At 38.8% G+C, this 9,801-nt stretch overlaps 3 protein-coding genes across 3 annotated transcripts; all 3 read right to left on the bottom strand.

Moving 5' to 3' along the window:
* Nucleotides 1-2,825: 2,825 nt before the first annotated feature.
* On the bottom strand, nt 2,826-5,438 carry LOC143746925 (uncharacterized). The gene is made up of 11 exons (XM_077239217.1): nt 5,366-5,438; nt 5,047-5,121; nt 4,877-4,965; nt 4,662-4,764; nt 4,455-4,571; nt 4,265-4,368; nt 4,030-4,185; nt 3,895-3,958; nt 3,624-3,752; nt 3,300-3,395; nt 2,826-3,142 (listed from the first exon to the last, which is right to left on the bottom strand). The coding sequence occupies exons 3-11, from the start codon at nt 4,921-4,923 to the stop codon at nt 3,050-3,052; spliced, it is 909 nt and encodes a 302-aa protein (XP_077095332.1). The 5' UTR covers nt 4,924-4,965; nt 5,047-5,121; nt 5,366-5,438; the 3' UTR covers nt 2,826-3,049.
* A 278-nt stretch (nt 5,439-5,716) lies between these two features.
* Nucleotides 5,717-7,866, bottom strand: LOC143747262 (uncharacterized). The gene is made up of 6 exons (XM_077239926.1): nt 7,634-7,866; nt 7,363-7,510; nt 6,286-6,984; nt 6,074-6,192; nt 5,781-5,942; nt 5,717-5,731 (listed from the first exon to the last, which is right to left on the bottom strand). The coding sequence occupies exons 1-6, from the start codon at nt 7,757-7,759 to the stop codon at nt 5,717-5,719; spliced, it is 1,269 nt and encodes a 422-aa protein (XP_077096041.1). The 5' UTR covers nt 7,760-7,866.
* Nucleotides 7,867-7,955: 89 nt separating this feature from the next.
* Nucleotides 7,956-9,537, bottom strand: LOC143747254 (uncharacterized). Its single transcript, XM_077239914.1, has 4 exons — nt 8,787-9,537; nt 8,560-8,699; nt 8,228-8,429; nt 7,956-8,122 (listed from the first exon to the last, which is right to left on the bottom strand). Exons 1-4 carry the CDS (start codon nt 9,535-9,537, stop codon nt 7,956-7,958), a joined length of 1,260 nt encoding a protein of 419 aa, XP_077096029.1.
* Between the last annotated feature and the right edge of the window lie 264 nt (nt 9,538-9,801).

Below are 9,801 nucleotides of genomic sequence, written 5' to 3'. Positions count from 1 at the left end.
CGCTAAAGTAAACCGGGCAGCAATATGATCCGTTCACGGCATCCCATTACATTGACATTCCTACACTGTGTCAGGATTCCACCAGCTCCATCCACTCCTCCCAGTCATTCACTCACTCCTCCCACTCGTTCATTATCACCGGAGTTCTGATCACCATCACCTGCACCTCATCATTCCACCTCCCTTTATATTCAGCTCCCTTTCACACACTCATTGTCTGGTCTCGTCGCTACATGACACACAGACTCTCCCATGATACTCACCTGATTCCCGTTGGACTCTCTTCGATCCCTTGCCTGTGGATATCCTCTTCCGTCTTCAGCCTTCAGAGTACATCATTCCGTGTGATCCCCCATCCGCATCTGCAACAGAGACTCTTGTTATCCTTCAGCTAAGTTACCATCTGACTATCATCTGTTTGAACACTCACCATATCTCCGTCTGCTTCTGCTACACCTGTAAATAAACTAATTATACTTACCACCTGTCTGACTACTGTTCCATCCGTGACACACTGTCTTGATGAACATTTTGTTAGGCTGATTATGAAAAACGTTGGGTTATTTTTAGGGATGACCCCGGATAGTCGAAGATTCGAAGCATCGATAGGAGGAGCCTGATTCGACAACCAATCTCATGGTCGAATCTTCGCAGAGGTTATAAGGCTGCTCAATGTCTGATTTCACATAGAACTACCGGTTTTCTGTCAATACGTTAATATAGGAGTCTATTATAATAATGCTGTAAATACAAATGTTTAAAGGAAGAAGCTTTTAATTAATATTTTAACGTGCGTGAATTCAAACACCCCGTGACAGATTTAAGTTTCACTTTCGATCCGTGACCGAGAGAGGAGCGTTTTGGCGGCAGGGATTTAAATCTTTAAAAATGTCTGGGATAAGAAAATCTAAAGTGTGGATCATGCACACCATCAGAAAGGATATTCTCCAAGGCTGGATTTAGCATCAGGAAAACCATGATCGCACTTCTGCAGGCCAACGTTAACAAGTTGGTTTTCCTCGGGACATTCTAAAACGCTTAACGTGAAAAACGCTTTTAAAACGCTTAAAAGGCACTTTTACGTGGCTTAATGTATGTAGTACGTATCTTATTAAGAAACCATGTGCAGATGAGCAGATGAACCCAGAATATGAACGCAATGTGTTCCGCCTATATAAAGTCAGGTAAAGCGTTTTCTATAATTGTTTTCAATGGGAGGAAAATTAACGTTTAATTAAACGCGTTGCGTTCATATTCTGGGCTCATCTGCTTTTCTGTAGGCTATAAAGTATTTATTAATAAGGTGTGTACAGAATTTAATCTTTTAATATAACTGTCTTATGACATTAAGCCGTTAAACATTTTTCAAGTTAAGCGTTTTAGAATGTATTTTATCCACGCACACAATTTGAAAAGACTCAAATGGACACCGAGACACAGACAGAGTGAAAGACTACATTTTCTTTCTCTCGATCAGGAAGGGTACAAGTGATTTCAAAACATTTCAGCCGGTTCTAATTTGATTTTTGGATGCTGTGAACAATTTTAGCCCCAGCAAACAAGGGACGTCCCCCGGACTTTTCAAACGTCCCTTTAGGTCCGCATTAGGTCCGCTTTGGAACGTTCGCTGACGGCCATTACGATGACGTTCGCATTTGGTCCGCTTTGTAACGTTCGCTGACGGACGTTCTGAGGACATTTGTTCGGACCAGTTTGCGAACGTCCCTATTTCGTCCCTCACCTGCCATTTCCATGACAACACTTGCAAAATCCAGTCGCCCATGCGTTTGCTATCATCAAACCTGACACTTTGCAACTCAGACAAACGAATAATTAAGAGTGGGGGTTCAATCTTCAACTGGCTGGCAGGAGCCGCCACTGGCAGGTCACGTGACCTGTCAGTGGCTGGCTGGCAGCTGCCAGTCTGCCACTGGCAGCTACCAGTTTGCCAGTGGCAGCTGCCAGTCTGCCACTGACAGTTGCCAGTCTGACACTGACAGGTGCAGTGGCTGACAGTGGCTGGCAATGGTAGTCTATTTGGCAAGTTTCAGAAACCATCGATTTTGGACAGTTTTTGTGTTTTGTGTTCCTCCCTTTCTAGCTCATTTATTATGAATCTGTTGATATGAATAATGTTCTTTAGTATGATTGCTGTTTTGTGAACTGTTATCCCAATATAACCAGTCAAATGGCCGTGATCAGACTGGCAGCTTACAGACGCTCGCTGGACGCTCATCCAGTCAGTCGCGGCTGAGACTGCGAGTGTAACGTGTCGCCTGACACTCTCGCTACAAGGAAATACATTGTTTTCTTTTTATAAATATAATGCAATGTGTAACGGAGGCCAGTTAGTAGTTGCTGTGCGAGTAAACCTCACTCCCCGATCTCAATAAGCGCTCTAGCGACAGACGCTAGAGGCTACAGTCTTTAGCCTCCTGTTAGAGTGCCCGACTCTCATGACGGACACCCGGGTTCGAGGTCCGCTCGGAGCGGGTCGAGTTGGACCCAGGTGTGAGGGGTTACACATGCCTTTATTCTTGTCTATAATTGGTGTTTTAGAGAATGTTATCATAATTAAAGCAATCAAATGGCTCTGATCAGACTGGTTGCTTAGTTACTGTTGCCTGCCTCTCATTCTAAGGAAATAAATCTAGTTTGCGGATACTGCCTTAGTTGTGACGATTTTAATCCTTGTGAAAAAGTTGTGTAATAATGTAGATGCAGAGTAGCCTAATACCAATAATTAATACCAATAACATGATTAGTTGTCATTGCTTTGACCATTTTTCTGACACCAGGACAAAATACAGAGATGCTTTTAAATAATTTGTTAAAAGAAAGCTTTTTAATAATTCAATAAAAGAATGCCAACTTTAACGGTAAAATCACTTAAAAGCACACACTGTATCACTATATTTTCAAATTTACAAAGACAATTTACAAATAAAACCCAAGAAAAAAAATCTATTAAAAAATAAAAACAAAGGGGAAAAAAACTATTTACAAAAAAAAAAAAAAAGATTCTATATAGGCCATTGCTTGTCGCATATTATTCAACACACAGACAGTGTGCAGTTGCAAAAGCCATTTCCGCTTGGAATCTGTGGAACCCCTCTGTCTTTCTGAGAATCAGAATGGTTATCTATAATAAAGGAAAAAACAGTCATTAAAATCTTATCACACATTAGAATGTGTGCATTAGATGTAGAATTGGTAACTGCATAATTCACACACTATATTTCAAATATCTATCATTAGCTCTTGAATTATTATTGTGTTCTTCACAAAACATGATTTACCTCAGGTGTCATGACTTCCATAGCATATGAAGGGCTCGATAAATCAGTTTTTTTCAATGCCAAAGCACTGTACACCTTGTCAATGATTCCCTCAGTCTATGAAAAGCAACAATGCGGATATGTATATCAGTGTTTAAAAAAAAATCAGCATCTAAGAATAATTTCATTACATTCCAATTGTTTCGGATTATAATGAATGTCAAGATATTGATTATCTGTAACAGTATGAATCTATAAAAAAATAAGTAATTGTGATGTCAATTCATGCTGCAAGAACCAAGTTAATTTTAAACATATTTTTATTACAAATAAATATTATTTTACCTGTTCTTGGTCAAAAACAGAGATCCGTAGGTTACATTGGTTTTTCAGTTTGGGGGCATAACTGGGATGTTTATGTAAAAACATTCTGTGTGATCTAACAGCACCAGATGTGAGGTCATGATGAAGTTTCTACAAAAAAAAAAAAAAAAATGTTTTACAGCACAATATAAATGGTCAATGTGCTATATATGTTGATCCTAAATTTAATTATTACATGTTTCATACAAACATGGTTATGTGCTATTTTATTTAAAATTTCAAGAACAATTACCACAATTTCTTCTTCCTCCACAAGTGTGTCAACCAAAAGTCCCTGTTTCAAAGCTGTGAGGGTGCTGTAAAATAGACATACACATTAAAAGCAGTTCAGTGAGCTTTTGTTTTATGTTATGGTTATTTTGCTTACCTTTGAAAAGAATATGGTTGTTGATCACATCCACAGCTGAAGGGCGTGTCTTTGCGAATTGTTGTAGGGTCTATGCCAGCACAATCAGTGTGTAACCATTTGTTGCACAGATCACACTGAACCCACTTCATCCGTTTGATGTGTGGATGCAGGATTCTAAAAATTGATACATTATTGTAAAGTCAAAGCAGCAATATTAATTTACACTAATACTTGCAATTTGTGTGGTACTTACTTATTTCCAGTGTTTTGATAAACACATGCTTTTATGTCCTGGGCCATGCAGGTGTTGGTCTCTATTTCACCTTCCTCTCTTTCTCCAATTGCAGTCGGAAAGTCCTGTCCAGTATTATATATGAGTTTTAATATTGTTTTATTTATTTTTTACCAATTGTATTGAAAATCTTAACTCCTGTTTGTCTTACTTCAGTCATCACATCTTTCAACATGCTTGTGGCATGGTAAACACGCAGGTGTACTAGCTGACAAGTTTGCAGCACTTCAGAAGACATTTTCATTTTTTTGGCTTCCATTTCAGCTGCCTTTAAAACAAAAAACAATGAAGCGGTTAATGGGCCAAAAAAGCACATTCTGAAAAAAATTGTAATAGTGAAGTGAAAGATAAACCTTACAGTGCAAACAAATACCCCACAGTTCACACCATCTCGCTGCATCCACTGTTCTGGGTTGCAAACAGTCCAGCCATCCAGTGACCCAAGTTTTTGGAAAGCCTCTCTTTACAGATTTTAGATTCAAACAGAGCTCTCATGTCATGCATCTCTCACATCTTCTATTTATTATTAATAAAAAGTTAACGTTTCTACACTACAGATGAGAAATGAATTACCTCAGAATATCCATGTCATTTTTTTCAATAGAATTGTAGATCTCCATTGAATCATAAATACGCACTTGTTTTCCAGAGACATCGAAAACCTGTGAAAAAATCATATAAAAAGTTACAGTCAGCATATCAATTCAATGTTACAGCACAACCGAGTTTCTTGAAAACCTTACACAGAGTATAAAGTGGTTTCCCCGTTCTGGTGTATTACCACCAACGATTCTTGGGAGCAGGATTTTTTGAGCATTCTACAGTGGAAATACACACACACACACACACACACACACACACACACACACACACACACACACACACACACACACACACACACACACACACACACACACACATATATATATATATATGTGTGTGTGTGTGTGTGTGTGTGTGTGTGTGTGTGTGTGTGTGTGTGTGTGTGTGTGTGTGTGTGTGTGTGTGTGTGTGTGTGTGTGTGTGAAAAACCTCAATTGTTATACAGTTACTCAAGTATACCTCAAGATCTTGCACATGTGACCTTGAAATGGCTTTGTTTTTTGTCCACTCTCTGTACCACAAAATGTACACATCTGTGTATAAGGCAACAACCTGTGCATGAAGTGAACGGAAATTCATTATACTGCATTTTTAACATTCACAGAGCAATATGACAAATCTCATAAGACAAATGCTTATCTGCTAAGACCATTGAATAGTCAGTTACTTACATGCGGAGTTTCTGCTGCAATTTGAGCAAGACGACAGTTCACTGCCTTTTAAATAAATTACAGACTTTAATATACAAACAAATTAGATGAGTACATTATGAATGGGAGTGTAGTTATATTACATGAACTGTGTGCAGTGTCATGTGCTGAGTTCCTAATAAAGAATTGTAAAGCAAACATAAGAACATTGTAAGCACACTTACATTATCACTTAACCAAGGCATGTTCTTGTTTGGGTCTTCCTCTAAAAGAGAAGAGGGGCAAACACTTCTTAAGTCTGCAATATACAGTGTTGCGTATGCTGAAAATCTGTGAATTATTTGTCTCTCTCTCCTCCAGGAAATGTAAAGTTGTTTCAGCTTGTCCTGTAGTTCAAAAACAGAACCCATTCATTGCATATAAATGAAGCAGAAAATACTACAGGTGTAGTTTTTTGTTCATGTAAACTATTCCAATATTTTTGCTATAATTTAACATACAAAAAGACAGTCTGTACCTTATTTTGTTCACTTATAGGAAACAATGACACAGTGAAACTCTCCATATCTTCCTCAACTTTGTCTGGTTCAGCTTGTGGGTCAGTTAATGACTTTGCAGATGTTCTTTGGTACATCTCTGCAAAGATATGACATTGTATTGAGATACAAATAAAAGTTTATGTTAATAATATTTATAGTAAATTAACTTTTATTTCATGAACTATATTACCTTTGTTTGTTTCCTCATCCACACCTATTAATAGGTGTCCATGTAGCCCTAGGTGCACATCTTTTTGAGACATTTTTTGAATGTCCTGCAAAAAGTTATCATTGATCCTCTGATTGTGCAGATGGAAACACAGCCGCAAGGCGAACATGTAATGAATGTCCTTCAGTTGGCAGAGGAAATACCTGCTGGTTGACAGCTCTTTGTTAATTTGCTCTGCTGAAGATGAATTAACAATACTGGCAAGATCTGGCAAAAGTTTGATGCTTCGCAGTCTCTCTTCAGGCCTTTTTTGGTTTTTCTCATGAAAACGGTCATAGAGGGAGTACCGTTCATGAGTTCCAGTCAGAGGGTGAGGGCGGGTGAATCTGTCACTTGTTTGGTCTTCGTGTTTATGTGGCCCCATTGAGCTTCGAAGAGTATTCACCCATTCTTTCTGCACAGTGAGTTTTTTTTCCAATGCAGCAGAAATGTTTTCAGATGTTGGAGCACATAGCCTGCCATCATGTGGCTGAAAAAACTTTTGACGAGTCCTATTATTTACATGTCTGGCAACACGTCCGGCTATATCTGAGATGAAGACCGTGGGTGGATATTTAAAACTCAAGAGACCATCTCCATGGTCTCGAGCAGATTCCTGCCACCACAGGGGTGACTGATAATAAACCACACCATGGGTGCACCCAAGATGCAGTACCCCTCCTGTGGGGAAAAAAATGGGGAAAATGCAGAACAATTGCTAATTTCATGTAATATTTTTTCACAATGACATATATAGTTTGCCAGTCAAATGTAAAATATAAATATATTTCTTTCATTCAACTGGCAGTCAATAATGTCTATGATTCATTATCAATCAGGGCAAAATGGTTATGATAGATGGAGGTAACATTATAGTGCTTTTCTCTTCTGTGGGCCTTTTAAGTATGTTAGAATGATAGTTTTATTTTATTTTATTAAACCGCGGCATTTATATACTTTTTTTTATTTACTTTTTTTTGTTCTTAATGTCCAGATATATAAAACAAATGTATTGTTCATTCTGTACCATGCTTGTAATTGTCTACATTTGTATCTTACCTCCTGCTTTGTGAAGCTTTACGAACATTTTTGGATATATATCCATGTACAACAGAAGTTCCTCAAGCCTATTAATGAGGTCAGACTGTGATCCACTAGCTGAAATGCCTAGAGCATTGCATGCCATTGTAAGATCTTCTCTTCGAGGCTAATGGGGGAAAACATGGGAGAAAAGTGATGGGGGAAAATATGCATATGGTTTTTAATTGTTTTTTTTTGTTTAAGTAGTTTTGGCAAATGACAAGCATCAGCAAACATCAAAATGTTTTACCCCTTTGAGCTCTAAAACTTGCAAAATCCGGTCCTCATCAAATTCCTCATCTGTCCTCTTTGTCCACAATCGGTCCTTCTGGGAGAGGCCTTTCAAAATCTCAGTCTTGGGTATGACATCAGACATTCTGGAGTACTGACCAATCCATGGTGTAAAGGCAGAATATGTCAGGGAGCTAGAAAATGGGTTTTGACATGACCCTGATGGAGGGAGGAAGAGAGGGAGTGAGTAGGTGAGTTAGTGACTGAGTGAGTAAGTTGGGAGAGAAGAAATGAAGGACATAGGGGAGGGAGAGATGGAGGCAAGGAATTGTAAATAAAATTTAAAACAAGTAGGCATAATAATGTTTATGAATTATATTAAACAGCTTACCATCACAAAGTCCTGTTGCAATGATCTCTTTTTCAAGGTTTTCCCATCGAGATGAAACATTCACCTGTGTGTCCTGTGCAGTTGTGTTTGTCAGGTCTGGTCGTCTCATGAGATGCACTGTACAGAAAGAGTAAGTATTTTATGAGCAGACAGTGGAAACTGTTGTTGCCAACTTTTGAGGGTAAAGCATTTTTTTCATGAATGTGTACACTGAATTCCTACCTGGTAAGTCAAAGGCCACTTTCCAGTTGGTGTCAGCAATCAAAATAGGAGGATGATGGCCACAGCGGTAACTAAAGTAATTGTAGGTGTAGCTCCTCAAAGCAGAGAAGTGGTAAAAAGCTTTCCGTATTGTGTTGTGAGGAATGTACACTTTGCTGTGTTCCCCCAACGTACGCAGAAAACGTCCGACAGCAATGTGGTTCTGTTGCAGGTATAGATAAATTAACATTGTAGTTAGCTCAATGGGCAAGATAATGTTCAGGTAAATATTAAATCATGTTGGCTAAAATTCACTGATTGTTTTTTTTTGTTTTGTTTGTTTTTTTACTTACTGAAAGACCTGTTGTCAAAAGGGAGCACAACGGGATTATGAGGAACACTTTGTTGTTGAAATTGTGAAATCCAGAGTCATATTCTTGGAATCTGACTGGGGTTCCACAAACAGGGCATTCCTTTATGTAGACTGCAACACCTGAACAGAATATACATAAATAAAATATATATAATTATATACAACAACAATATGTTTCCACTACAACTCATTAACTGTGACACATACCTCTGTGCACAGAAAACAAAGCATAAATGGTTGCATGCTTTGTCTTCAGGATTGGTTCACTGAGGTCAGGGTAGCATGGTCCAGGGCAGTAAGGGCATTGTGTCTCTTTAGGCACAAAGCTTTCAGGTATCGTCATTTCTGTTAATTTGAGGTCTTGTGGAAGATTTTCTGGGATTTTCTTGTACCTCAAAAAGTACTCAGTCATTTTAATAACTGCTGATGCTGTCTCATTTGATGGTTTTGATTCATCATCCCTCTCTTGCTCTTTCTCCTCAAGGTCCTCTATTTCTTCAGGACTTGCAGTAGAATGCTCTCTCAATAATGATGGACGCTCCTGAAATATCCACCACATGCATACGTGTCTGTGGACACAACTCTGTCTGTGTTTACTGCCCCTACATTGACAGTGCCATTTACCAGACAATGTGTCGAATGTCACAATTGTTCGCCCAAGCTGACACCAGTTGTCTTTGAGGTTAGTAAAAACTGAAAAGTAAATGTAGGTCTGTGACAGGCCATATTCCCCCCAAAAAATTGGGAAGACACAATCAACCTCCTCTTCACTGGCCTTCAAATGTAAGTCCTTGCATTCCTTGGCTCTTGACTTTGAGATTAGTCCTTTATCTAACATTTGCTCCAAAGATGTAGAGTTTAGTGTTTGTGGAGGAATGTAGCATTGTGCAGAGATAGTTCTTCGAAGGTGGTGGCATTCAGTTGCAGGGTGTCCACTCTGGGCTGCTATCTTTGCCATGTCTCTGCAAATATCTGACTCACAGTATATTTGTCCTAGGAGTAGAGATTTCTTGACATGGACTGGCACTCTTGGCCCATGTACTTCCTTTGGTGTGACGTATAGTGCATTTATTTGATCAATGCAAAGCATAGGTTGCTCCAAGCCATGTTGCATTTTCTCATGCCTCTTCAGATTAGATGTGTTTGAAAAGTCAGCTCCGCATTTATGACATTTGAAACGACTCTTTGGGGATTCTGTCTGCAAAACTCCATGGGCTTCTTG

The sequence above is a fragment of the Siphateles boraxobius genome, unplaced genomic scaffold, assembly GCF_051911475.1.
Source record: "Siphateles boraxobius isolate OS27281-9 unplaced genomic scaffold, OSU_SipBor_1 100, whole genome shotgun sequence".
Lineage (NCBI taxonomy): Eukaryota > Metazoa > Chordata > Actinopteri > Cypriniformes > Leuciscidae > Siphateles > Siphateles boraxobius.
The sequence above is the reverse complement of the archived record's forward strand: the minus strand, read 5'-3'. Positions and strand labels throughout refer to the sequence as shown.

Excerpts from the sequence above, each read along its gene's own strand:
- LOC143747254 (XM_077239914.1), bottom strand. The coding sequence starts at position 9,537 with ATGGCAAAGATAGCAGCCCAGAGTGGACACCCTGCAACTGAATGCCAC. Across the intron at positions 8,700-8,786 it reads TTTGTTTTCTGTGCACAGAG|GTGTTGCAGTCTACATAAAG; the intron begins GTATGTGTCACA and ends TATTCTGTTCAG. Across the intron at positions 8,123-8,227 it reads AGTGGCCTTTGACTTACCAG|TGCATCTCATGAGACGACCA; the intron begins GTAGGAATTCAG and ends CTTTCTGTACAG.
- LOC143747262 (XM_077239926.1), bottom strand. The coding sequence starts at position 7,759 with ATGTCTGATGTCATACCCAAGACTGAGATTTTGAAAGGCCTCTCCCAG. Across the intron at positions 7,511-7,633 it reads AAGTTTTAGAGCTCAAAGGG|CCTCGAAGAGAAGATCTTAC; the intron begins GTAAAACATTTT and ends TTCCCCCATTAG. Across the intron at positions 5,943-6,073 it reads CTATAAGTGAACAAAATAAG|GACAAGCTGAAACAACTTTA; the intron begins GTACAGACTGTC and ends TTTGAACTACAG.
- LOC143746925 (XM_077239217.1), bottom strand. The coding sequence starts at position 4,923 with ATGGAGATCTACAATTCTATTGAAAAAAATGACATGGATATTCTGAG. Across the intron at positions 4,765-4,876 it reads AATGACATGGATATTCTGAG|AGAGGCTTTCCAAAAACTTG; the intron begins GTAATTCATTTC and ends AAATCTGTAAAG. Across the intron at positions 4,572-4,661 it reads GTGGGGTATTTGTTTGCACT|GCAGCTGAAATGGAAGCCAA; the intron begins GTAAGGTTTATC and ends TTTGTTTTAAAG.